General features: G+C 59.6%; 3 protein-coding genes across 4 annotated transcripts; 1 reads left to right on the forward strand and 2 right to left on the reverse strand.

The window, feature by feature from the left end:
* The first annotated feature begins 2,336 nt into the window (after positions 1-2,336).
* LOC115947557 (vegetative cell wall protein gp1-like) lies at positions 2,337-5,832 on the forward strand. The gene is made up of 6 exons (XM_034073454.1): positions 2,337-4,496; positions 4,597-4,698; positions 5,108-5,146; positions 5,231-5,280; positions 5,411-5,479; positions 5,573-5,832. Exons 1-6 carry the CDS (start codon positions 4,476-4,478, stop codon positions 5,751-5,753), a joined length of 462 nt encoding a protein of 153 aa, XP_033929345.1. The 5' UTR covers positions 2,337-4,475; the 3' UTR covers positions 5,754-5,832.
* Positions 5,833-6,241: 409 nt separating this feature from the next.
* On the reverse strand, positions 6,242-19,209 carry VANGL2 (VANGL planar cell polarity protein 2). Of its 2 annotated transcripts, XM_034073447.1 has the most exons (9): positions 19,121-19,209; positions 14,158-14,307; positions 11,780-12,047; positions 11,576-11,696; positions 9,779-10,386; positions 9,493-9,629; positions 9,052-9,187; positions 8,535-8,766; positions 6,242-8,183 (listed from the first exon to the last, which is right to left on the reverse strand). In XM_034073447.1, the coding sequence occupies exons 3-9, from the start codon at positions 11,848-11,850 to the stop codon at positions 7,923-7,925; spliced, it is 1,566 nt and encodes a 521-aa protein (XP_033929338.1). In that variant the 5' UTR covers positions 11,851-12,047; positions 14,158-14,307; positions 19,121-19,209; the 3' UTR covers positions 6,242-7,922. The 2 variants fall into 2 exon arrangements, with proteins under 2 accessions (XP_033929338.1, XP_005141099.1); XM_005141042.3 differs by lacking the exon at positions 19,121-19,209 and having other exon boundaries at positions 14,158-14,423.
* Positions 19,210-25,671: 6,462 nt separating this feature from the next.
* On the reverse strand, positions 25,672-26,073 carry NHLH1 (nescient helix-loop-helix 1). Its single transcript, XM_005141044.1, has one exon. The coding sequence runs from the start codon at positions 26,071-26,073 to the stop codon at positions 25,672-25,674; it is 402 nt and encodes a 133-aa protein (XP_005141101.1).
* Between the last annotated feature and the right edge of the window lie 847 nt (positions 26,074-26,920).

Below are 26,920 nucleotides of genomic sequence, written 5' to 3' on the forward strand. Positions count from 1 at the left end.
ACTCTCGCTGACACTGCTCTGTCTGCAGCATCACTCAGCGCATCACCTCTTTTCCATGTTGGACCACGGAGTAAGGGTCCCAGTGAAGCAGGAAGGGCTCAGCAGGGCACTGAAGCACATCCGTGCCTGTTTCCCCCCACTCTGATGCTGGGAAGAGCCAGATCCACGCTGGGATGCTGCTGCTGGACCTTGTTCTCTTTGCAGGCTCCCCCTTCAGCAGGAGGGCTGTGATTGTGGCCGCAGCGGTGGCCGGATCTGCAGTGCTGTTGGCATCAGTTATCCTCATCGTCTGCTGTAAACCCAAAGGTGAGCAAACCCTATGGCCCTGACAGTCCCATGTGGGAGTCCATCATGGACCTCATGGGCTGCAGAGCCCGGAGCTGAGGATGCTGCTGCTGACAGGAGCCCCTGTGTTGCTCTCCCCCAGGCTGGAGGATCCTCCATCTGCCTGCAGATGAGGCTGTGAGCTCAGGTAGGGCATGGGGCTGCCCCAGGCACTTCCCTCCTTCCATTTGCCTCCTATATGGGATTCTGAAGGATTTCAATCCTCTCCCCTCCTCTGATGGGCCAAAGAACGAGCTGATGCTGTCATGGTGGCAGTGTCTGAAGGAGAGACAAAGGCATCTCACCCTCTGAAAGCAGCTGGGGATCTTGTATTGGAAAGGGAAGAGCCGGTTTGCAAGGCACACACTTCCATTGCCATCCTTTGGAAGCAAGCGCCCTGCTCCCACCTCCTATGGGGCAGAACCAGGGATGCAAAGCGATGCTTTACCTCCACCCAGACCCCCATCAAACCCCTCCAGCACCTCTCAGCCTGCTTTAAGCCGGGATTCCCACCCTCCCCATCCACCACAGCCTGTTCCCTCACTGACCTTCCCCTCTTTCCTCCTGCAGAGGCCAGAGCAGAGTACACCACAGTGTATGCCCAGGTTGGCCCCTTCCAGCAGGTGAGTCTGGGCAGGTTCATCCTCTGGGTACATGGCTGGACCAGGATGCGGATGGGGGGGTCCCTGCATGGCATGGGGATGACCTGGGGAGGAAGGACAGCAGCTGGGCAACCTCAGCCTATGGCTTCCTCATGGGGACCTGGTGCTGGGGCTGCCCCAGGAGCAGCCAGTGTGGCCACAGCCGCCTGCACTTCCCGGTGCATCACTGGGGTCTGTGTCCCCAGCCCCATTGAACCGGTTTCTTGGGCTCACCCAGGCTCTGGAATGCCCCCAACCTCTGGAATCTCCTTTTAAAGCCTTTTCCCCAGGTCTGCCTGCAAGATGGCTCCAAGACAACACCGACCCCTGGGGCTGAGACCTCCAAACCCACCCGTTCTGTGATGCCGGGTACAGCCCAGGTGAGTTGTGGCTCTTGGCCATAGCCCCTAAGGGGGTTCCAGCACCAAGCAAGGAGATGGGCAAGACCCCAGGAAGAGAGACGTAGCCCCTGGACCCACAGGCAGGAGCAGATGGGTCCTCACTGCACTTTCCTGGGCTCCAGAGCATCAAACCAAGCCCATGGGTCCCCTCTCTCTTGTCAATGGAGGGATTGGGTTCTGTGAGCCCAAGCAAAGCTTTTGTCCCTTTGTGATTGCAGACGGATGATGAGAAGATGGGTCAGGGCCAGCCAGGCTGCTGGGAGCAGGAGAAACCCTCTACACATTGATCAACCGGTGGGAGCAACAATCCAGTTTGCTCTGAGTGTGGTGCTCCTCCCATTGCTACCCTCCCTGGAGCAGAGAAGGATCATGGAATCATGGAATCATGGAATCAACTGGGTTGGAAGAGACCTTTAAGACCATTAAACCAAACCATTCCCAGCACTGCTGAGGCCATCACTGCCCCATGGCACTGAGGGGGTGTGAGCACTTGCAGGGCCAGTGCCTGCATCCCTGCCCTGGGCAGCCTGTTCCAATGCCTGAGCATCCTGTGGGGCAGGAATTGGTCCTCAGCTTCATCTAAACCTGCCCTGGTGCAGCTCGAGGCTGGTTCCTCTTGTCCCATCCCTTGTTCCTTGGGAGCAGAGCCCAGCCCCTCCTGGCTCCATCCTCCTGTCAGGCACTTGCAGGGAGCAAGAGGGTCCCCCCATGATCCAGAGCTGTGGCTGCAAGTCCAGTGCTCCCAGTGCAGGACATGAGCTGATGCTCCTGATGGGCCACAAAGATGCTCCCAAAGGGAATGGCTTTAACCTGCCCGAGGGGAGATGGAGATGAGCTCTTAGCAGAAGCTCTTCCCTGTGAGGGTGATGGGACACTGGGATGGGTTGGAGGGAGATGCTGTGGCTGCAGTGTTGAAGGCCAGGTTGGACACAGGGGCTTGGAGCATCCTGCTCCAGTGGAAGGGGTCCCTGCCCATGGCTTTAGATGAGCTTTAAGGTCCCTTCCAACCCAAACCATTCCAAGGTTGTGTGATTCTATGATTCCTGGGGTTCGCCCTCAGCACCTCGCAGTTTGGAGCCTTCCGATGGAGGCTGGGAAGAGCCGAGGAGCCTCTCAGCATCCTTTTCTTCCTGTTTCTTTGCCCTGTACTTCTTATCATGGCAAATACTTTGGCTGCTTCACTTCATTGCTGACCAGAGAGGAAGCAAGGATAACACTTGGTGGTGGAAGCTGCAGATGGGAACTCGCCTACATTCACCCAGTACATCCAGGAGCTGCCTTTCCAGTTCTGGCTGCTTCTGCAGTGCTCCTGCTCCTGCTGGGACCTTGCAGACCTCACAGCCCCCAGCACCGTGCTCAGCATCACTTTATGCCAGCAGCAAGCGGTTCGTGGTCCCTGAGATGCTGTCATGGTCCATAGGCAGGAGATGATGCAGCCTGGGGACAAACAGGACAAGGAACGTGGCTGATGCTGTTCCAATCCACTCCTTTGATGTGCTTGAAGATGAGGTTTAATTCTCGGGTGAAGTATTTGTATGGAAGCTTTAGGACGAGAGCAGCTTCCCAAGAGATGCAGGGATGCAATACCGGCTGCATCCCACTGGGATGCATGTCCTGCAGCAGCGTCTGCAGGCATCACCCAGAGCTGGGATTCACCAAAGCAGGGGATGCTCAGTGAGCAGGGCATGGGGCATCCCACATCCCTGCTCCCCAAATCCCCCCCCAGAGCCAGCAATGGAGCCACGCTCCCCCATTGGCACCAATTTCCCGGTGCTGCCAGACAATGGGAAGCCTCTTCCTGTGCCGCTTCCCTCTGCTCTTTGTCTTGTCTGTGTGGATAGTAAATTATTCAAGGATGGAACTGGAGATGTCTTGGAAGTGCCTGGCTCAGGGGAGCTCCAGGAATACAAATACCAGACACATCCGAGCTCACTTTCTGTCTGTGTGCGATTTGGGGTGAAACTGGCCATTTTTGGCTGTGATTTCTTTGCTCTCTATGTTTTCACAATAGGTGTTTGAGTTTCTCCCATCCATGCTGATGGGTTCAAACACACCCCATGGATCATGCATTGGACCCGTGCATTGGCCTTGGACAAGGCTCAAACCAGCGGTGATGGCACCGTGGACCGCTCCAAAGGGAGCCGGGGCAGTGATGGAGCATCACCGGAGCATCACCTCCTGCTTTGCCTGTATCATAGGATCTATCCCTTGTGCTGGTCATAGCCCAAAAATACCTCCCCCTCCCTGGGATGGTTTCTGGCCATTAATCACCCTATTTCAGTGCCAGCACCTTTGAGCTCACAGGAAACCGTTGGTGGGGCAGAAAGGGGAAGGAAGGCATTGCAAGAGGGAGCAGTGGAAGGGCAGGATGGAGCCCAGAGGCGTGGGGATGGGCTGGCTCTGTCTGGCAGTGCTCTGCTCCGGAGCTGGTGAGTGGGGTTCTGGGGGGCTGTGAGAGGAGGAAGAGGAGGAGGAAGGGGCGATATGAAGGCAGTGAGTGTGATACCACAGGGCCTGCTCAGGAGACCCTTTGCAGCAGGGCTGGATGCTGCCCTGGACATTGAATGGGGGGGAAAGGCTCAGGCTGTGACTTTATGGCTTGGCTGGGTCTGGCTCATGTGCAGGGGTTGAACTGGGGTTTTCTGGGCTCTCCCAGCGTTGATTTGGGCCCCAAATCCCCACCCTGGGCTCCCTCTGCCCAGCTCTTTGCTGGCCAAGGGGCAGGGATGCTCCTTGACCACCCGGCCCCTTGCTTGTCCACATCTCACCATGGATCTATTGGCATCCCTTTGTCCCTAAGCCGTGGTGCTGTAGTGCAGGCTGAGCTCCTGCTGTGGGACCATGGTGATGCAACCAGCAGCTCTGCAGCCCCATTCCCACTCCATAGGGGCAGGTTTGGTGTGGGGAGGCATTGACATCAATTGATGCCCCTCATTCCCAGCTCTCACCCTCAAAAAGGACGCAGACCACGGTGAGGATGGCCTGGAGCTGCTCACAGACCCCAACACAACCACTGGGGATACGGGTGAGCTGACAACGTGGCCAACAGCCTCCCCAAGCCCTCCTTGGAGCCTGGAGCCCATCACCACCACCCTGCTGCCACAGAGAGATGCTGCAGGCAACAAAACACGTGAGTCCCATGGAGGAAGGCAAAGGGAATGTCCTGCATCCCCCAGAGAGCTTTGGTCGTATCCCTCTGGCCTGGCCACATCCCCTATCTCTTCCCATAGGAAAAGCACCAGCTCTCCCCATCAAGTACTGGTCCCCTGCCATCTTTGTGGTGGTTGCTCTGCTCGTGCTCTTCTTCACCTACCGATGGACCAAGGGGGAAGGTGAGGGCCCCATCGGGTCGCAGCTGCCCCCCTTTTGCTCAGCAGCACATTGGGTTGGCAGGAAGAGGTAACAGCCACCTCCCAACCCACATCCTCAGAGCAGTGAGAGTCCCAGGTCCTGGTGCAGGGTGTGCTCTGGGTGCTGGAGCAGGGGGGACACCCCTCAGCCCCACGGTGGGGCTTACCTTGCTCAGTTTGGCTTTAAAAGCCCAGGTTTTAACCCTTTCCTGCCCCGTTTTGCACCTGTGGGGCCAGCTCTGCCCTTTGCTCTAACACAAAGTTCAGTCCTCCTGCAAACCCCAAAGCTCCCATCTCAGGAGGGGTTTGCGATGCCCTTGTAAAGCCCTTGTAAAGCCCTTGTAAAGCCTTTGTAAAGCCCTTGTAACCCCTACGTCTGCCCTGGCTGCAGGGACCCGGGACAGAGCCACCTCCATCAACGACTCCTCAGGTGAGATGTGCTCACCCTGAGCCTTCCTCCCTCCTTGGTGTGGGCTCAGCACCGTGAGCCGCATCCCAGCTCCTTGCCTTGCAGACCTGGGAGCCCTGGATGCCACCAGCACCCCCAGAGCCGCTGCTGCCCAGGTGAGCCGGGAGCCCTGCAGGGCTCAGTTAAACCCCAGCCTGGGCCTTGGGTTCCCCACCCAGCACACAGGAGGAGCACCCAGCACCCAGGGATGAGGATGCTCAGCTCCTCAAACAGAGCCTCTTGCAGGACCCTGAGCCAGAGGAACCCCGAGCCCTGGAGTGCACTGAAACCACCTTCAGCGAGCAGGACCCCCAGGTACTGCACCCAATGCACCGAGCCCAGTGCTGGGGTGGGGGAACACTGCCCCCCCCCCCCCCCCCCCCAGCATCTCATTTTGCTTCTCTCCAGCCCGATACCCCATGGTCGGACCCCATACCTACCAGTGGTCCCCATTGCTCGGAGCCCAGGGCTGATTGAGTGTTCCCAGTGGCTTCCAGACATTCCCAGGGAGCCCGAGGCCACCCAGAGGAGCAGTGTGGGGGCTGAGATGGGAAGATGCTCCAAGCATCATGTGCCCCCATGGCCCTAACCTGAGGGATGCCCAAATCCTGGTGGGAATGGGGACCTGTGTGGGATGTGGGGCTTGGGGTGCCTGAGCCTGGCACAGATGAGCCAATAAAGACAGATTTCACCCCAGAACCCCATGGTTTTCCCTGCTGGGGAGGAAGCCACCCCCCATCCAGCCCCATTGGCACCTTTTCCCCATGGCTTGGAGCAGAGCACAGGTGGTGGTGACACCCAAAGGTGCAAAAGGCAAAGGAAACACCAACACTGGGGCCGGGTGAATCAGTGCTGCAGGGGCCCCAAATCCTTGCCCTCCTTAAGCTCCAAATCCTTCATCCCTCAACCCCCTAAACCCTGGCCCCATAGACCTGAAATCCATGCCCCCCCCAACCCTTGTCCTGCACCGAGGGCAGGATGAGGTTCTCTCTCAGAGCATCTCTTGAGCAGGGACCTAAACCTGCTTCTTCCCCCCAAAGCATTGGTGTGGAGGAGAAAATCACCAGCACCATCATCATCGTCATAAAAAAAAGTCCAAAAAGGTTTATTTTTTATATATATATAAAAAAATTTGTACAATTTTAGTTCTATGAAAACCAGAAACCAACCGAACCTCCTACTCCGGCCGCGCGGCTTCGAGCCACCGCAAACTGCAAAACCAAGCTCTTTATATATTAACAAACCCCCCCAATTTTACACTTTACAACTTTCTACACGCATGCACAAGGGCTCGGCGCGGCCAAACGCAACAAAACCCCCCGGAACAAAACCCAAAATGAACCAAAATCAAGGGTTTCTGCGGAAAATCCCAAGTGAAACCCCCCCCTCTCCCCCGGCCGACCCACCCGCGCTCACCAAAGTCATCTCTTTGCACTGAAACACCCCAAAACGGGCTCCCTGCCGGGGGCTCAAACCTTCGGCCTCAAGAGGCTGGAGCATGAAGGGGGTTGGAAACACCTGAACAATGGGGATTTCCTGGCAGCAGGAGCTGGTCCCAAGCCGCGGATGTGTTTGGAGCCCTCCAGCATCTTCACTCTGCTCCTGGTACCCGCTGGGAAAGCCCCAGCCCATCCAAGGTGGCATCGGGACCATGACCCATCACTGCCCTCCCCTGGCTTCACACCTTCTGAGTGCTTTAGGACAAACTAACCCCAAACCGAATCCAACCGTGACCAAACCAACCCCCTCCTGCCCAGCCACAACCTCCCCCCTGGGCCCTCCTTCCTGAGGCTCTGGGATCCATAGGGAAAAAGAGAAATGAAACCAAAATGAACCTAAACCCATGAGGTATTTGTGACCTTAACACAACCGAGGGAAGGCAAAAGCTTGTGCGTCCCCATGGCGAGGCTGCTTGTGGGACCACCATGGGCCACCCCTCACCATGGGATGCTAAGGACCTCATTGAGCCACAGACACTCATCATTCCCACCAGGAACCGTGTGTTTCATTCCCACCGCTGGCTCCAGCTCCAGGATTGGACCCCAAGACACGTTCTCAGCTGCTCTGCTTGCAACCCACATCCAGCACGAGGAAGCCCCATGGAGATGCTGCTGGGACCAGGGCCATGGATCACCTCGGAAGCAGGGAAACCACTTGGAAACCCTCTTCTGCTTCTCCTATAAACCAGCTTTGCACTTGCTTTTGTTGAGTGTGGAAACCATCAGCAGAGAGGACGTTGCCAGAGGCAGGGAATGGTGTCCTGGATGCCAGGGGCTTCCACAGCAGCCATGGATCACGGAGGTGTCCACAAAACAGTGCCCAGAATAACCTCTAGGATTAAAAACCAGCCCCAGATGCTGGGCAATGGTTTAAGGCCAAAGCCAGGTAGAAAACAGGCCAGAGCCGAAGGTCCTTGGGACCTGATGTGCTTGAAGACGCTGGTGATGAACAGAGTTAGCCCTTGGGTTACGGCACCGCAACACCGGCTCCAACCTGGCTGTGCCTGTTGCACCTTTAGGGGGGGGATGCTACAAGGACCTGGGTTTCAGTGAGGAGGAGGAGGAGGAAGGGGCTCAGCCCACCCCAATGGCCAAGCCGAGGGCGAGCGCTCACAGGTGATGGAGCCAGGCAATGGGTGCTGCTTCCTGTAGTTCTGCCCTTGAGCCGTGGCCTCCCTGAGCCGCAGTGGGGATGGTGAGGATGAGATGGATGGGGAGGGAGATGCTCTCCCCCCGGCCCCTCTCCATCCCTCTCCAGCTCACACCGAGGTCTCTGACTGCAGCCTCATGACGAACTTGTGTGACTTGGGGTCCACGAACTCCTCGGAGAGCTTGAAGAAAGGGATCTTCTTGGTGCTCACCACGAGGCTGAAGTCCTGGCGCTTCAGCACAAAGACCACCCCATCCTTCAGGCCGTTGGTCACCGGCTCCTCGCTGACCAGCGTCCACTGCTTGGCCAACCAGCGGTCCTTGTGGTACTGAATGGTGGGCCCAGCCGTCAGGTACCGCTCCAGGAATGCCTTGGAGGAGGGAAAGGACACGTGAGCATCACCCTCCTGTTTGGGTTCTGCTCAGCAGGGCCCAAGCTGCCCAGCAGGTCCTGCAGGAAACACATCCCTGTGCGACTGGTTCCCATTAGTGCACCCTGCTCCTTGGGATTGCACCTGCTTTGCTGGCTCTGTCCCCCAGCTCCTTGTCCTCCCTCCTTGTAGTGGGGAACAAACCCGCACCCAAGTGCTCACTCTCTGGACCAATCCCTTTGGAAAACCCATGGGCCCATCCCACCTCACCTCCAAACTCATGTTCTAACAGTTGGACTTGATCTTTAAGGTCTTTCCCAACCTGGTTTATGACCCCATGATCCCACACACCTTGGGCGTCATGTCATGGGTGATGCAGAACTCGAGGTGCTGCAGGATGCTCTCCATGGTGTGGTAGGGCTGCTGCTTGGTGGTACGCAGGTACTTCTGCATGGCCCGGGCCATGGAGGCGAAGATGGCCTGAGCTGCCTCCCGCGGGTCCATGATCTCCCGGGGGTTCTTCTGGTCCTCCTCCTGCAGCCTCTTGATGTGGGTGAAGGCTTCTTCCACTGCCACCACCAGCCTGTGGGGAGGAAGCCATTAGGGTTTGGTTTGGATACAGAGACCATTGGGGCTGGGGAACCGGAGCCATTTGCCCACCTATGCAGGGCAAGAAGCCACTTTCCACCCCAAAACTGCTTTGGGGATGACCTGGTTGTGCCACACAACACATTGGGATGCTCTTCCCCAAAGAGCAGGGATGCTTCACCTCGGGGGTGACCCCTTCCTCCCACTTGCCAGCACAGCCCAGGTCCTCATGGGGGTCCTGGCACGGGTGCCCCACAGGACTCGCAGTGATGGGGTGTACCTGGCTCGGCGCTTGCGCACCCTGCGCTCGTGCTCTGCCTCCTCATAGTAGTACTCGTTGTGGCTGTTGTCCCGGCGCCGAGCGGCTGCCGCGATGACGGCACGAGACTGCCCCGTGGAGTTGTTGGTGCTGTTTTCTGCAGGGAAAAGGATGAGGTTTCCCCTGGTGAGGGTGCCGAGATGCTGGCACAGGGAACTGTGGCTGCCCCATCGCTGGTGGTGCTCAATGGGGCTCAGAGCATCCTGCTCTAGGGGAAGGTGCCCATGGAGCTGGATGAGCTTTAAGGTCCCATCCAACCCAAACCATTCCGTGATGGGGAGGAGGTTGGAGAGCGGCTGTGCTATGGGAACTCCCCAGAGCCAAGAGGAGAGGAAAACACAGGGATGGGGAAGGGAATGAGGGGAGGAAACAAGAGGAGAAGCCCAGGGAAGGGGAGCTCACCCTCGCCGAGGGAATAGACCTTAAACCCGGACATCTTCTTGGACAGGACGGACTTCGGCAGGTTGAGCAGGGCAGGGTTGTACACTGGGAAGTCATGGTAATAGTTCTCCAGGATCCACACGGCCGCTCGCTGGATGCTGCAGGGACACAGAGAGCTGGTGAGCACCGTGCCAGGGGCAGGATGAGGATGGGGTCGGCACAGCCACTGCATGGACACAGCCCCATGCAGACGCACACCCCAGTAAGGCACAGGCAGTGATGCACCCACAGACAGGGGACCCCATACCTGAGGTGCCCAACGTTGTAGAAGCGGCTGGCGCCGTCGGCAGAGCGCACGGCCTTGAGGGTGAACTGGGGCTGGAGCTGCCGCAGCTCCAGCAGCACCACAGCCAAGTAGTGCACGAAGAGCAGAGCATCCACCAGCGAGACCGCAAACTGAACCACCCCCTGGTAGTTGCGGTCCCGCGAGTCCAGGATGCGCACACCATAGAAGAGCCAGTAGGAGACGACGAGGAGGAAGACGAGCACCATGAGCAGCGCTCGGAAGACGAAGACGCGGGGGAAGAAGGCTTTGGGGCGGCGGAAGAACAGGGCCCAGCTGCCCAGCAGGAGGATGAGGAGTTTGAAGGCCACGGAGATGAAGAGCCCCTCGCAGGGGGTGCCGCAGGGCTCCAGCTCCTCTCGCCACAGCAGCTGAGGCAGGAGCATGAAGGCAAGGGGGGTGAGGAAGGCGAGGAGGGCCAGCGCCCCAGCCAGCGAGACACCCAAGTGCCGGGAGCAGTCCAGATGGGCACTGTCCTCCATGTCCTTGGTGATGCGGGTGATGTCGTCGTGCGAGATGCTGTGCTCCGACGTCCCCGTCACCACGGTGGTGGTCTCGCCCCAGTTGTCATCCTAAGGAGGGGGCACGGGTTACAATGGGGATGGATTTGTGCCTCCCCATCACCAGGGAGGCTGCCGGCGATGCCGAACCCCCCCCATCCACCAAACCTCCAAGCCCGGTGCACTGCCTGGTGCCATCACCCCCATTGAGGTGGAAAGCTCAGCCTGGAGTCAGGGGGATGCAGGGCTTTGGGAAAGCCCCGTCGGCAGCTCCGTGCCGCTCTGCACCTCTCCGGCAGCTTTGGGAGTAGGAAGCATCCCGGTTCCAGGCAAACCCCCTCATTAGCAGGGCCAGAAGGAACATGCCCGGCTGCTGTCCCAACACACCCTCACCGCTGCTCCTCCTCCTGCACAGGGCAGGACACAGGCAATGGTGATCCAGCAGCAGAGCACAGAGGGATCATCCCTGCTCCCAAAATCCCCTTCCCTCCTGCAGCCAGAGGGTGCAGAAATGACCCGTTCACTTCCATGTTTGCCTTACAGCTCTTTGGCATCCCTGAAACTTGGGGGTTTCTCGCATCCTATGTCCCCCCTCTGGATTTCCGTGGGAAAGACGGCAATTCCATGCCAAAGAGCAAACTAAAGGCACAGCCTGGGGCTTTCTGGAGCCATGGGAACAGTGGGAGGCCTGGGAGGACCAGTCCAAAGCCCAGTCCAAAGCCCAGCCCATCCTCATGCTCAGCCACTGGCATCCCGGCCTCTGCCAGCACCGGCTCCTTGGTGGGGGAAGATGAAAAGAGCTGGAGCCGCCTGTGTAGGTGGCTGGGAGAGGATTAAAGGCAAGGACTGGCCGGAGGATCCCGGTACCCAGAGCAGGGGAACAAGGGACCCCCATAGGATCACGGGGCTGGGCTGGAGGGATGCAGCACGGAGCCTCCTCAGCATCAACCTGCTCCCTGGTGGGATCCTGCTGCCACCTTAGCCGGCATCACCTGCAGGTGCCGAGTGAGGATTCAGTTAATCCCTAGGGAGTGGATCCCTAGGGATTGGGTCCCGAGGGTGTTTTTCCACCCTGGGCACCCCATGCCCACCCCAGGGTGCCGCGAGAGCCGGTCCCCTTTCATCTGCACCAGTGCTGCCCACCCGCCCTCGCCGCCGGCGCAGGGCCAGCCCAACCGGCTCGACCGGAGCACCGGGATCGCGGCAGCATCCCCATGGCAGAGCCCGATGCCAACCCTGCTGCTCCCCGTACCCATCTCACCCTCTCATCCCCCCGTGTGGACTCATTGTCCAGCAGGGGCTCTCCTGGTGCTTGGATGGTCACCGACTTGTCCCCCCGGCTCCCATCCCGGCTTTTGGAGCGATGCCGGTCCCGCCGGTCCCTGCAAGGGGAAAGAGAGGAATGCATTGGGTGCACTGGGGTGAGAGCTCCCACTGAGGCCATGGGCACACAGCAACCCCTCACCTGTGCTTGCGGGAGCTGCGGGAATGCCCGGACTTGTAGGAATACCCCGAGTATTGCGACTCATTGTCCATGGTGTCGGAGCGCCGGGGCTTGTGCCGCTCCACGCTGAGGGGCTTGGGTCTGCCCGGCCTCGGCACAGCGGCCAGGGCCTCCTTCAGAGGGGGCTTCTTCAGGCCCAGGGGCACCTTCAAGAAGTCGACCGTCACCTTGAAGGACTCTATTTTGATCAGTGGGGTGGGCTCGTCTCAGGAGAAAACAGCTCGTCCGCCTGCAGAGGGGTGGGAAGGCTCAGCAGCGGCAGGGAAGCATCCAGCAATCCCTCTGGATGCTGGTGAGCATCCCCTCACCACCACAGCGTTATCTCTGAACCAGCACCAGTGTTATCCCTGCACCACCACCTGAGTTACCCCTGCACCACCACCACTGTTATCCCTGCACCACCACCACTGTTATCCCTGCACCACCACCTGTGTTATCCCTGCACCACCATGACCGTTATCCCTGCACCACCTGAGTTATCCCTGCACCACCTGAGTTATCCCTGCACCACCACCAGTATTATCCCTGTACCACCACCACCGTTATCCCTGCACCACCACCTGAGTTATACCTACACCACCACCACCATTATCCCTGCACCACCGCAGCTCCAGCCCTGGTGGCAAACACGGATGGGACATGAGCAGGGAAAAGGAATCTGGGGCCTTTTGGGGCCCTTTCTGTTTTCTCCCCTACCCAAGCTGAGTTTGGGGCAGCTCCTTCCCCTTTCATAACCACAGCGCCCATGAGCTTCTGCTTTGGGTGATTTACACTTCCATTACTACCACAACCAGGATTTAACTGCCAAAAGGGTGCTGAGGGTGGGGGCCCAAGAAGAAACAGAAACAGGAATGAATAATTGGGTGCAGGCAACGTTTCAGGCCCATCTCGCAGTGCAGGGCTCTGCCTGGACATGTTTCCCAGTGTGGAGCTGGGATCTCACACCCAGGAGATCAGCTTGGGAGCCCTGGTGTGTGCTGAGCATCACTCCCCACCAGCTCCGGCTATGGGATCGCTCTGGGAGACACTGGGGGGGGGATCTGGGGATGGCAGCGCTGGCCTGGACCAGCCCAGCTGCATCCAGAGGCTGGTTCAGCATCACAAGGCTGTCTCGGGGCTGATAGCATCACCCTGAGCACTTACTCATGGCTACCACATGGTTGTGAGCCAGCCCCAAACTCCCACTGCAGCCTTTTGTAGACACACAAGTATATAAACACATACACACATGATCCTAGACTTCCAGGCTGGTTTGGGTTGGAAGGGACCTTAAAGCTCATCTAAAGGGACCCCTTCCACTAGAGCAGGGTGCTCCAGCCTGGCCTTGAACACTGCCAGGGATGGGGCATCCAAACCTTCTCCCTTCAACTCATTCCAGTTCCTCAGCACCCTCACAGGGAAGAGCTTCTCCCTAAGATCCCACCTCCATCTCCCCTCGGGCAGGTTAAAGCCATTCCCCTTGTCCTGTCCCTCCATCCCTTGCCCAAAGCCCATCTCCAGGTTTCCTGCAGCCCCTTTAGGTATGGAAAGGCTGCAATAAGGTCTCCAATACCCACCTGTGCCATCCTCTGCTGGGCTTGGCAAATGCAGGATCTGCCTTAGTGCTCTCCTGGGGTCCCAGCCCAGCTCCACCACTGGGTTTGGGTGCTGCTCACAGCCCTGCCTTGGGTTTGGAGCTGGGGCTGTGATCCCACTGGGAAAGGGACCTGGACACTGATGGGAGCCACCGGGATCATGGTGCTGCCTGACTCATGCTGGGGGTTGCTGGACCCTATCAGAGGGGTCCTGCCTGATCCCCCCTAAGGGTGATGCAGGCATTGGGCATTGCCCAAGCCCCAGGCTCGTTGTGCTGTGCTTGGGGGTGGACCCGTGCCGGGTAACCACGGCAATGCCATTTTGACCAAATAAAAGCCAAACGTCTTTTGGCCTCTTTTCCAAAGTCTCAAGGAGGGGGGAGATGGGGTCAGGGAGGCAAAAAAGTGTGGGGGGGTCCTTTTGTCCCAGATACTGGATGCTCACACGTTCATCACTATGGCAACAACCCACCCCCCCCACACACTGGTTGTCTAGGAGATGGCAACAGGGTCTGGAGCTTGTCCCGGCATTCCCAGCTTCCATGGGGGATGGGGCTGGGAGAGAAAGGACCCCCCCAATGTCCTGCCAGCCCCCCCCCCCCCCCCCCCTTCTGGCCTTTGTTTTCAGGCAGGGATTGAGTTTCTGCTGGGAACAATGCCGGGGCCTCATCAGCACTGGGGGCTGGGGCAGGCTCATCCCAGCCTGGCCCATGAGGGATCAGGATGGGGCTCAGGCACCAGGATGGGGCTGGCGCTGGCACTCACCGGCGCTGCGGCTGCAGGTGCTGTCCCCGCGGTCACCGAGGCACTTGGAGCATCCTGAGCCTCCGCTGGGGCCGGCATCCAGCGGGATGGGGGCTGCGCATGGAGGGGGGGTCACGGGATGGGGGCTCGTGCTGGGGGTCTGCAGTGGAGCTGGGGAAGGAAGAGAGGAGGAAATGAGGATCCTGGTGTCCCTGCGGCGCACGGATGCTGCTGATATCGCATCCTCAGGGATCCGGACCACGGAGCGTGTTTAGGGGAGAGGCACAGCACGAGCCAAGGTCCTTGTCCTGCAGGTCACCCCCCCCATTTCCAGTGGCACATTCATCCTAACCCCCCATGAGCACTTGGGAAGGGGAAGAAAATGAGGGTGGGTTTGAAACCCACCCCCCAGACACCACCACAAACCCAAACCCTGCCCTGGCATCACCTCTGCGGTGCATGGCACCACCAGCACCCTCCTGCCATGCGATACGAGGTGTCCGGAGCCAGCCCAAGCACTGCTCTGGCACCTCCAGCCAGAGCTGGGCACCACAAAGAGGTGCAGCTGATGCATCAGCCAAAACCAGGATGGGGTTTTCCAACTCATCTCCATCATTCAAGGCAAAACCCCATGGATTTCATGCTCCTCAGGCACCACAATGCTGTGGCCACACTTCAGGTCCACCCCCAAGTCAGGGGTCCCCATGGCTGCACTGGTGGCGTGGGGACCCTGGGGCGGTCCAGCTCACAAAGGCAAAGCCAGACTGGGGTTAATCCATCCAGACTGGAGCAAGCCATGTCCCAATGGCCATTGCTCTGTGGGGAGCAAGCAATGAGCCATGGGAGGGCTGCAGTGAGCCCAGGCCCTGGGTCCCAAGCTGGTGACAGCACAGGTCATGAGCAGAGGCTCTGGGGCCCTTTCCCAAGGCAGAGCAGTGGCTCCAGCACGATCCATGGATGAACCAAGGGGTATCTCCACATCTCACCCGGGATCCAACTGGTGAGGACTGGGACCAAACCAGCAAAGGCCGGCAGAGGGAATAACCTCCAAGCCAGGAGATCTGCAGGGTTAATCTGTGAATCCAGCACCCATTCCACAGGTCTCTGGAGCCGGGAGCTCCTTGGCCTCTGCTCCCATGGCCTCTGGACCAACTCAGTTGCTCCGATGGAGAAGAAAGGGATTTGGTTGTTGATGCTCTGCCCAGCAGAGCAGGGAAGAGCCGGTTGAGCAGCACCGGGTGGAGGTGGAGAGGCTGGGAATGGATCCTTGTCTCCAGGAGGAGCAGCAGCTTTGCCTTAGCGAGCGCCGAGGGCTGGGAGCCAGAGCCAGACACATGCAAAGGAGGAGGAAACCTCACCTTTCTACCAGGGAGGTGATGAACCAGCCCAGCAAAGCCTGGGGGAGGAGGGGATTTGCCATCTCCTGACACCTTCAAGTCCAGACTGGATGGCTTCTTGGGATGATGCTGGAGCACATCACAGGGTTCAAAGCAGAGCTGGGGCTTCAGGGCGGTCCGAAAGGCTGCTGCCACCGTCCCTCCTGCCTTTGAGTCTGTGAACCTCAAATGCTTTGGCATTCAAATGCTCCAAGGAAACCAGATCCAAGTGGTTCGAGATGGGAAAGCTTCGTTATTCCATCCATCTACAGCTTCCCACTACCGGGAATCATTGGAACGGGCATTTGCCTGCTAAACCCAATGAGCATCACGGCGATGGGGAAACTGAGTCACGGAGCGAGCCAGGAGGAGCCTGGGGTCCTGGATTCCAGCCCTGTTTCTCCTCCCAGTAAGCCCAGGAGGGCTCTGCCCATGACAGGGCTGCAGACACTGAGGCAAGCCACAAGCAGCAGATGCACAGGCAGGAAACCCAATAGGAGCCCTAGCCCTGCCTGGCCTCTCCTGTCCCACCCCATGGACACCACGGCCTGGGGACCCCTCAGCAGCGATGCCCATGGTGGGAATACCACCAAAAGCAGCCTGGGAATGGGAAGCAGCTCCCAGCCCCAGCACAGGGCTCTGCCGAGTGCCACATTTGCTTGCTTGGCTACACACGCACGCCTTGCTGCCTCCACACAATAGGAGCCTTCCCAGGGAGCTCACAGCACATCCCTCAATCCAGAGGCTGCTCCGTTCCTTCCCAGGGCTGGAAAAGCAGCTGCCCCAGTTCAACCCCAGCCCTGCAGATGCCACCACTGTAAGGAATCCACAAACTTCCAGCTCTTTGGTCCGTTGACACAACCGGGAGCATGGGAGGGATGCAGGAAAGGCCTGTGGGAAGCCCAAGTGGCTTTAATGCAGCTCCCCCATGGGGTCTCATTCTGCTCTCCAATTGCTCAGGGTCAGCTTGGATGCAGAAGGTTTAATATCCCTTCCAAACTGTCAGCTTTCATTAGGATCACTCGGGATTGTTACAATATCCACAGGAACGCCTAGTTCCTCCAGCAGGGAATTCCCACTGCAGGACAAAGCCCAGCATTTCAATCCCACTGCATGTCCGGAAGGGATAGAGGTTGGAGTGGGGATGCATTAGATGCTTCCACACAGGTAAAAATGATTGCACCGAGATCTAGAACCAGAGGGAGGAAAACCATGGACAAAACCATGGGATTTGCATGAGAACAGGGCTTGGTGCAAAGAGAAAACGGAATTTGCATTGCAAAACATGGGATGCTAACGGGGGTCCTGCAGGCAGCTGAGCTCCCCATTACCTGCTCCATCACTCCCTGCTCCATCTCTCCCATCCCAGGGCTTGGTTCCCAGCCCACATCCACATCCTCCATCTGCCTCATCCCAGGCTCACTGGGAGCACTCAGGGCTCCCTGGGATGAGCAGCAGCTTTGCCCTCATGCATCCTGGTGCTGGGAAAGGCGGTGGTATGGCTCCGTGATGGTGAGTCCCATGGTGAGATGCTGGAGCTGCCAGGTCACCCAAAATGACATCTCCCTGTCCTCCTTTGCCCCAGCCACTCCGGTGGCACCTCTGGGATGCTGGATGCTGGCACAAACCTATGGTCACCATGGAGCACTGGAGAATGCAAAGCCCAGGCTCCCAGGCTGCTTCTCTGCTGCTCACGAGCATCCAAGTGGTGCTGCAGGATGCTTGGATGGGGCAGGCCCAGGAGGGGCAGGGATCCATCCTCGTGGTCCAGGCTGTTGCTTTGGTTTCAGCGTGTTCTCCAAGAGCATCGTTGGAAGCTCTGTCCCCAGTGACACCCTAAAAGGTCAGTTCCTCCCTCAAAGGGACACTTGCAGAGTGCTTTTAGGTCAGTTCTGGATCTGCTCCATCAGCTCCGGGTGCCTAATCCTTAACCCTACTAAATCCTGTGGGGCTGCTCTGGGCTGACAGTATCATCTGCCTCTCGGGGCCTGGAAAAGCAGCGTGGAGACAGGATCCATCTGGGTCCAGGCAAGGAGTGAGGCGACCACATTCACCCACTGACCGTGGGGCTCGAGGCTGGGCCAGGCTAAGGCCAAGGTGGGAAACACCTTTGGAAGTCAAGAACCCCTGGCGTGGGGTCCAGCTTTGGTGATGCCCATGGATCTGAGCCCTGGAGCAGCCAGGGAAGGGCAGCCAAGACCGGTGCTGTTCCCCAAGGCCCCTTCCCAAGCATCCCACCTGGACAATAAAGCCATAAAGCATCTGCCAGGCCTCAGACAACAGAACCAAAGTCGGACCAAAGACCTGGGGCTGACTCAAACCCGGCCTGACACCAGGGAGATGGGCTCCTTGCTTCCCCCCAGCTCCCTCCAGCCCCATTGTCTGTGAGCTGGTGAAGGGAGCTGAAGGAGCAGGGGGTCGGCAAGCGATGATCCCAGCCCTGTGCCCATCCACTGGGCTGTGCCCCCAGGATGGGGCTGCCCAAAGGGACCCAGCACCCAATGAGGAGCCATCACCGGCTCCAATGAAATCGGCTGCTAATTAAATCAGGTCTCATCCTGAGCTCCCCCCTAAGCACAAAGAGAGTGTAAATACAGAGGAGAAGCCCTGTGCAGAGATCACATCTGACTCAGGCTGCCTCGGAGCCCAGCTTGGTCCCAGCACAATCCCGAATTGCTGTGATTAAGCAACAGCCGTTCCCAGAGGCTCCATGGAGATAATATTTAATTCTTCTCTTTTCTTTTTAACCTCTGCCTTGGTTATTATTATACCAAGGCCTGGAGGGGGAAAACAGCCTCTCCGCCCTCTCCTAAGGAAATAAAGCCTCTCACCCCAGACAGAGCAGCAGGGCCGATGTCTGCGCCCAGTATGGAGGGGAGGGAACTCCCTGTTGGCTCAGGGCAAGGTGCCAGGATGGGACCAAGATAAACCGGATCAGGATCCGGCCGGGTCTCTTGCAGGTGAGCATTCCGGCAGGGACAGACCCTGTTATGGATGCCATGGATCTGGCAGGAGCATCGCCGGCTTTCGTGCTTTCCCCTCCCTCCGAGCAGCCACCCAGCCCCGGTGCAGGGTAGGTGGTGGGTGGGTGCCCTATAGATGCCCACCTCCATCCTCCTCATTGCTGGCAGGGAGGAAGCCCAGCGCTTACACCCATGCCGGGCACAAAGGGCTTGGAGGCCGCTGGGTGCTCGCCCGCAGCCGAGGCCGGTGGACTCCAATGTAAGCATTCCAATGGCAGAACGGGATCGCCACCGGTGCCAGGCTGCATCCAGCCGGGAGAACCCGGCCTCGCTGCGGCATCCACCGGGAGGCTCCCAGAGCCCAGCGGAGCGCTGGGAAGAGGCAGCGAGCGGCACCCTGGGAGCGGGGCCGACCCCCCCAGCGCCCCCCACCCCCGGCTGGGAACGGGGGGGTTATGGGGAGCCCCCCATCCTCCGCACCACGCAGCCGCTCCCCTCTGGCCGCCGGCCCAGGAAAGTCCCCGGCTTCCCAGGCCCATCCTGCGGGGCTCGCCCAGCCCAGCCCGGTCCTGCTCCCCACGGGGCTCGCTCCGCTCCCCGGTTCCTCTCCCCCCCCCCATCCCCACGGTTCCCCCCCGCACTCACCATCTCCGCCGCACCTTTGTGCGCGTCCCGCCCCCCCCGGCACCGAAATCCCGGGGCTGCTGCTGCTGCTGCGGCGATGGAGGAGGAGGAGGAGGAGGAGGAGGAGGAGGAGGAGGAGGAGGAGGAAGAGGAGGAGGAAACCCCGACTCCCATCGGAGCGCCCCCCCCAGCCCCGCTCCGCCGCTCCCCGCAGCCCCCGCCCGCGCCGCTGTTCCCGGCCGCTCCCCCCGCGCCCGCCCATTGTCTCCGCTCCGCGCTCCAGGGCCATTGTCTGCGGGGGGGGGGGGCACACACACACATCCACCCCCCCCCCCCAACCCCGCCTTGCCCCACCCTCAGTACCTGCTCATGGGGATGTGCCCCCCCCGGACCCGCACCCGCGGGTGGGGATGGTGCAGACGGGGGTGCCTCGGGGGTCCCCGTTGGTTGTGGGGTGAGGGGGGGGGGGGCTAAGAGTGAAGCCCCACGAGATTCGGGTCCCCCCACTCGTGTCCGGGGTTCCCCCCCCCAAATGACCCCCCCTGAGCACGGGTGGGGCCAGGCCAGGAAGGAGGAGCCTTCACCCTGGGAAAGGTGCCCCCGAGGGGTGAGAGCCCCTGGGGCCGTACCAGGCCGAGCTTTGGGGGGGGGGGGGGGGGGGAGGGCAGGACAAGCCCGTGGCCTCGGGTGTCCGTCCCCCCCCTCCATGACCCGGCTCTGGCTCCGTCCCCACGAGTCCGGTCCGGGATTAGGTCCCGGCACGTGGGATTTTCCCGGCGCCGGGATCCAGCCCTGACCCCCCCCCAACCGCACCGGGCTGGGTGGGAGCATCCGGTACATCCCGGTCTTACCTCCCCCTCAGGGACACGGGACACGCTGGAGGGGGGACAGGGGACAGCACCCACTGCAGACCCCCCCCCCCCCCCCCCAGGGCGGAGAGCAGCCGGGGGGGGGGCGGGACAGAGCCGTGCCTCCCCCACAAATGGGGGTCCTTTACTGGGGGGGAAGAAAGAAGTGGGGGCTCTGAGGTCTTTGGAGCAGCTACTGATGAGGGGGGGACCCCCAATGACATCTGACCCCCCAGGGGTCACAGCCCCTCCCCCAAGAGCGCTCTGCAAAGCCATCCCCCCCTCAATGGGGCCGTGGGAACTGGGGAACAAGAGCCGCGGCGGGGACATGTCACCTGCCCGGAACAGCCGCGCCGGGCGCTTTATATCAATGAGAGAGGCTGGGAAGGGAGCGGGCCCGCCTCCCTGAGCTGGCCAATGGCGTGCGCCAGGAGGGGAGCGCGGCTCGCCATTGGCTGGATTTAAATGGCTTGTTTTGCCTTAATGGAGAGGGAGGTTTGGGGAGGGAGGAAGGGAGCGGTGGGGCTGATCCATCCCATCCCATCCCATCCCATCCCATCCCATCCCATCCCATCCCATCCCATCCCATCCCATCCCATCCCATCCCATCCCATCCCATCCCATCCCATCCCATCCCATCCCAGTGCTGTCTGAGCTCTGACCCAGCTCAGCCCATGTGTTTTGGGTCCCTCGGGGTCACCTTCCTGCCCATGTGTGCCACAGGAAGCAAGGCACCAGGCAGGTGGTGCCCAGCATCATCCATGGAGCAGCCAGGAATGTGTGGTCAAGGCTGGGTTTGGGGTCAGAGGGAAAGGGGTGACTGGAGCTGGAAGCTGCAGGACAGAGCTTGGGGCACTTTGAGAGGGACCCCTGATTTGGCCAGCTGGTCCCTCTGGTTTTAGCTGAGGGTCTTGGTTATCCCTGAGGAGCCTGTGCAGGAGCCATCGCTGTGATCCCTGCTCTGTGGTGCCTCACGCAGCTCACCCTGGGATACTTATCCCGCTGTTTTCCCACTTGGCTCAATGGGCCAAGTCACCAGAGTGGCCCTGAGGTGTAACCTTAAGGGTGCAGGAGCTGTGGCTCAGTTTGGGTTCCTCTGCTCCCCCTTCCCTCTGCAGCTGCCCTGGGCTGTCCCCTCGCTCCTGTGTAGGCTCCGGGAGTGATTAATGGGCCCTGGGAGCTGGTTCCTGGCCAGCTGGGGTTGCTGGAGCCTCCTGCCAGCTGGGAAGAGCTGCATTGTTCCACCTTTTGATTTACAGTGACATCGCCTCCCTCCACACCCTGCTCCTGAGACCCTAAGGTGCTCAGCCAATGGAGCACCCGGGATCAGCAGCATACAGGGTGCTGGGCACTTCCCATCCATCACCTGGGGGTGCAGGACTCCCCAGGACCAGCTCTGCCTTGCTTTGTGCTTGGCAGTGACCTGCAGAGCAGGGGAGACCTCCCAGAGCCCTTGTACACCTCATGTCATACATCACCATACACATCCCTGTGTAAGGCCCAGAGCTGCTCCACCACCCCACACACCAACAGTGACAGGTCCAACACTTGTCAGTCCCGAGGCAGCAGAGCTGGGCTTCCTGCTCCATAAGGAGCAGGGCAGAGGCTCCGGATGGATAATGCCAGGGATTGGGAGTCTAAAAGAAGAGATCAGGGTGGCTGCCCTCCCTGGGAGGGATCAGCAGCATCCAACCACAACTGGAAGCATGGGATCAGATATTATCAACTGAGACCCTTGTTCCTTTTGGAACATTGCCTTTCTCTCCTAGATGCCCGCATCTCATTAGCATCATGGCATGGGGGGGGACGGGACTCCTGTGCTCTAAGTCAAGCATGAAACGAGCAGGAAACGGGATGCTTTTGGGTAGGTCACACAGGGGCCGTTTGCCTCTATCCCTTGTCCCATTCCCAGCCCTGTCTGAGAACCGCAGCGGGTTTGGGGTGGGTCCCACGGCAGGGCACAGGGATGCTCCATGGCCTGGCTGGCAGGGGATGGGGGTACCCAGCCCTGGGGGGAAAGGGGAGCTCTGATCACAGGGACCCAGCAGATGGCACTGGTGCCTCACAGAGGGGCTGGGGACACTGCTGCTGCCACCCCCGGGACCAGGGCACAGGCAGTCTGGGGCAGCAGGAACAAGGGATTCACCCTTCCCAACGTGGGGGAGGAAGGGAGGTGGGACAGGGCCAGGGGCCATCCCCATCCCATTGCTCCCAGGGCAGGAACAGTGGAGCTGTTCTGCTCCCCATGTGTCTGCCAGCACAGGGAAGAGGGTGCCCAGAGGAGCTGTGGCTGCCCCATCCCTGGCAGTGCTCAAGGCCAGGTTGGAGCATCCTGCTCTAGTGGAAGGGGTCCCTGCCCGTGGACCTGGATGAGCTTTAAGGTCCCTCCCAACCCAAACCTTGCTGGGATTCCATGGTTCTGTTTTCCATGTGTTCTGTTTTTCCATTGTGAACTGCTCCTTGTGCACCCACCTACCTGTGCACCGGGACTGGTGTCCTCCACAGGCCTTGAGGAGGATGGAAAGATGGAGATGTGTATGGGGAAGGAGAGAGAGAAGGAAATAGCTGTGGGAATAGGAAAGGAGTTGGGAAGTGGGAGCTGGGAGGTAGAGGAGAAGCTGAGCTGCCTGTTCCCTGCCTGCCCGCAAGCACAAAGAGCAGGCGAGGGACCCAATCTGTCGGAGATGACAGCAAGGCCAGAACCAGCATCTGAATTAGCATGAAGAGTTTCCATTGTGCGAGGCACAATGAGGACCATATGTCAAGGCCAGGGCTGGCAGCCGGGAACAACGGGCCCTGAGGACGTTTGGGAGCTGCTGTGTGGAGCTTGCACTGCCCTATCCCATTCCCACCTCCCAGAGAGAGGATGGAGACGGGTCGGAGATGGGATGGAGATGGGATGGAGATGGCTGCCCCGCATGAGCATCCCTGTGCGGAGGCTGGGTCTGGATGCAGGCAGGGGGGACATGGGGCATCCCAAGGGGTGATCACTGGGGAGAAATCCCTGTGCTGGGACATAAAGGGAACCTGGGAGCACTGAGGTCCCTTTCTGTGCCCCATAGGAGCTATTGCCCGGTGCAAAGTCCCCTTCATCCTTCCCTTCTCCCTCCCCGTTTGTTATTTCCCCTTGAGGCAGCTCTGCTGAGCCGAGGCCAATTGATTAGAGGCAGAAATTTGGAGCAAGTGGTGGAGCAGCTGCAGTCTGCCCCTGGGGATGCTCCGTATCCATGCAGACAAAGGACATGAGCCACAAACTTGCTTCCCAGCACAGCTCGGGATGGGCTGAGGGACAGGGAGAGGGCTGGGGGACACTGGGAAGTGATGGGTGACGTTGGTGCTGATTTCCCAGGGGGACACGGAAGGGAGAAGGTGATTTATTGGGTGGGGTTGGGGGTGCTGATGGCTGGAGCAGATGTCCTCATCCTGCTGCTGTCACCAGAGGGACTGGGCAGCTCCGGGTCCCTTTATCCCAGCGAATCCAAGCTGGGCTCAAGCAGTGGCTGCAGAGTGAGGGAGAGCCAAAGATGTGGAGTGAACCCGGATCTGCTGCTGGTGGGTGTCTTGGAGCACCAAGAGGATCCATTCTGGTCCCTGGGTGATGCCCTCCCTCCCACCACCTCCTTCCACAGCCATCGACTCCTGCATGGGGAATCCATCACCTCCGGAGCCGAGCAGCGCAAGGGATGGGTAAAACCAGCATTAAAGAGAAAGCAATGGGGAAGCCGCGATCTCCAGGTTCAAGATCCCTCTTTTGCTGCAGTTTAATTCATTTCCCCCTCCCCAGCTTCCTTGTGAGCTCCTAAATACTAAACCCTTGCCCAGGCTGAGCAGCCAGGACCAACAGGCGCTGGGGAGCAGCACAGAGGAGGGTTTTCCACCCCCGTCATTCCGGTTGTGTTTTCTTGCTCCGTTTCCTGACTTCCCTTTCCCAAAGTGCAGGAAGCAGCAAATAAATAATAATAACATTTATCAATAAATTAATTCAATAAATATCCTCGTGGCACAGAGACGGGGCTGGGGAGCGGGGGGGGAAGGGGGGGCTGCCCTGCTCTGGCTTTGCTCGGCCGCTGCCTTGCGATGCAGGGATGGGGGAGCCGGCTCTGGGATGTGCTGCTTGATCCCTCTGGGATCTCCCATTCACTGCTGAGTCCTTGTGAGACAGAGGTAGTGAGTATTCCCTGCTTGCATGGGGAGGGGGGAATGAGGTGTGGCGCTGGGTCTGGCAGCAGAGACCCGGTGGGATGGAGCCACCAGATCTTACCAGGGCAAACTGAGCTCTTCAACCAGCCAAGCCCCCATCAAAGCAAGGCAAAGCATTCACTTCTGCAATGAGCTTTCCCCAGCCCCAGCCTGCCCTTGCTGGAGGAAAGGCTCCGTTTTCCCTTCCCGTTCCCAAAGTGCTGGTCCATGTCTGGGAGGCACCGGGATGAATCCCGGCTGCTGGAAGCTGGGGATGGAGCTGTGCGGCTTCCTCCCTGCTCCAACCCCACGGCCCTGCCAGCCGCAGGTAAAGTGCAGTTTACCCCAGCCTGCACCGGGGCCATCCTGGTGGTAATGGGGGGGCTGTGGCACCCAGGGGTGAAGCCTCTTTGCCTGTGGGTGCTGGTGTCCCCTATGCTTGTGACCCCCCCCCCCAAGGCCTTTTTCACAGGAGCACTGAATGGGAAACAGAGGAAGAGTGTGGGGGGATGAAGTGCTGGTGCCCTGGGGCGGTTGTGCCTATAGGTGCCATGGGTCAGACTATGGGGGCTTCACACTCACTGTGCACTAGTGCAAAAACGGGGCTGGGCAGCAAAGCTTGGGATGCATGGATGTGGGGAGCAGAGGGCTGAGCTCTGGGGAGACCCCATGTGCAACAGAGGGGCTTGGGGAGCCCCAGGTGCTGCTCCAGCCTGGAATGGCTCCGGCACCTCGGAGCATCCCTCTGTGCTCCATCCCAAGGGGAACCCACCACCGGCATCCGGGTCCTGCCAGGGTTGCACCGCACTTGGTGCATCCTTTAGGGATGTGGAAAGCCAGGGAGCTGCTCTGCTCCTGGGGCTGTCTGATGGTCCCGGATCATCCTGATGTGGTCCTTCATGTGCCCAGCACGATGCCCAGGGGCAGAACAGCAGCAAAGTGCCCACACTGGCTGTGCTGGTGGGGTGGTTGGTGGCAGAAGGCGCAGACAGACAGACGGACAAGCCCCCCGGGCTAATGGTGCTGCAGTGTTTCACAGGTCCTTTTCTTGGTGGCTTGTATTAAGGAGGTGCCACAGAAACAGGCTCGGGCTCAGTGGTTCCTGTGTGTGTGGGTCAGGGAACAGATGGGGCGGACAGACGGACGGACTCAGGATCCAGTAGGCAGTGCGGGTGGGATGCGCAGCAGAAGGACGGACAGAAGTTGGAAGCAGACACAGCCAGCCCAGGCTTCAGGCAGCAGATCCAGCAGGCCAGACAGATGGTGATGGACCAAACATCCAGCCTGACTCAAGCAGGATGGAAAGACAGACGGACTTGGGCTTGGTGGTGAGGAAATACAGGACATAGTTCAGAGAGGGGGTAGAGCAGACAGCTGGGGATGTGGTCCATTTGAACAGATGGATGAACACAGGCACAGCGTTGGGGATGCCTGACGTGTGGTTCAGGTCGTGGATGGACAGACGGACTTGAGCCCTTGGCTCCGATGCCCAGCACATGTTCAGGTAGGAGATGTGGACGGACGGACAGACACGGGCTGGGCGGCTCAGACGTCCAGCACATGGTTCAGGTAGGAGATGTAGCAGATGGCCAAGCGCAGGATCTCGATCTTGGAGAGCTTCTTGTCCGGTGGGAGGGTTGGCAGCAGCTTCCGCAGCTCCGCAAAGGCCATGTTGAAGGCTTCGACACGGATGCGCTCCCGCGTGGCATGGGCTGTGCGGTACTTGGCTGTGGCACGGCGCCGGCGCCGGCGCTCCTCCCGGCTCAGGTGCTGCAGATCCTTCTTCCCTGCGTCTCCCGGCTCCATCCGGGCTGGAGCGCACAGACCGACGGCACCGGCGGCCTCAATGCTGCCTGTGTGGACAGTACTGCAGTCACTGAAGACGGACTCGGACTCGGAGTGTGTTGGGGCCAGGTCGAGCTCTGTCTGGTCCGAGTTGAGCATCATCTTTGTGGAGGAAGGGTGGACGGATGGATGGATGCTTGGGGATGCGGCAGCACAGGCTGGCCCAAGCACGATGCTGGAGCAGAGCTGCGCTGCTGTAATGAGAAGGTCTCTGGCTCACAGCAAGCTCCTGGTTGTTCTCCTCCTCTTCATCCTCATCACAGTCTCCACAAGGGAATTTTGAGTTTTTCCCTTTTTCCTGGAAAACTCAAGGGATGGGTGACAATGTCCGCTATAAATAATGGGTGAAAGATTGCAGGAGGCATATACAATAAATAGATAGATAAGGAAATATCCCCTGTATATGCTCAGAGATCACGGGCTCTTCCCTTGCAGCAGTGGCAGGACCCAGTTTTGGAGCTGTCGGTGTCAGAGCCGGACTCCTGCGCGCTCTAGGAAACAGAAGCACAAGGGCTCTCAGTACAAGGGAGGCAGGGAGAGAACCCGGCTCTTTGCTCCGCATCAGTCCCAGATGGAGCAGGACCCCATCCTGGGACTGGCTCCGGGATCCCGATCATGGAAGGTGGAAAGGAGCCGGTGGAGCAGCTCTGGGACAAGGTGGGAGCTGCTTCTCCTGCCTCTCCGGAGAGGTGCCAGGTGGTGGATGAGCAAAGGGGAAAACCAGACTGCAGGGGTGAGAGGAAGGGGGGGCTCATTGTATACTAAATGAGCCCGTATGTCATGGAGCCTGGCACCCCCGACATATGGAACCCAACACAGCTGCTTTGCTTGATGTGTCCAAACAGACGCTGGCTCCCGGCTCCCTCCGGGATGCTCTGCTGCTGGCTGGGAAAGCTGCCTCTCCTCTCCCTTCTCCTCCCCCTCGTGGCTCCAGCACTGGGGCCCCGGA

Source organism: Melopsittacus undulatus (assembly GCF_012275295.1).
Source record: "Melopsittacus undulatus isolate bMelUnd1 chromosome 20 unlocalized genomic scaffold, bMelUnd1.mat.Z SUPER_20_unloc_1, whole genome shotgun sequence".
NCBI classification, from domain to species: Eukaryota; Metazoa; Chordata; class Aves; order Psittaciformes; family Psittaculidae; genus Melopsittacus; species Melopsittacus undulatus.

Coding starts and splice junctions, on each gene's coding strand:
- LOC115947557 (XM_034073454.1), top strand. CDS start 4,476: ATGCTGCAGGCAACAAAACAC. Junction 4,699..5,107: donor CCGATGGACCAAGGGGGAAG/GTGAGGGCCCCA, acceptor CCCTGGCTGCAG/GGACCCGGGACAGAGCCACC. Junction 5,281..5,410: donor CCAGAGCCGCTGCTGCCCAG/GTGAGCCGGGAG, acceptor AGCCTCTTGCAG/GACCCTGAGCCAGAGGAACC.
- VANGL2 (XM_034073447.1), bottom strand. CDS start 11,850: ATGGACAATGAGTCGCAATACTCGGGGTATTCCTACAAGTCCGGGCAT. Junction 9,188..9,492: donor GGTCTATTCCCTCGGCGAGG/GTGAGCTCCCCT, acceptor TTTTCCCTGCAG/AAAACAGCACCAACAACTCC. Junction 8,767..9,051: donor GTGCGCAAGCGCCGAGCCAG/GTACACCCCATC, acceptor TCCTCCCCACAG/GCTGGTGGTGGCAGTGGAAG.
- NHLH1 (XM_005141044.1), bottom strand. CDS start 26,073: ATGATGCTCAACTCGGACCAGACAGAGCTCGACCTGGCCCCAACACAC.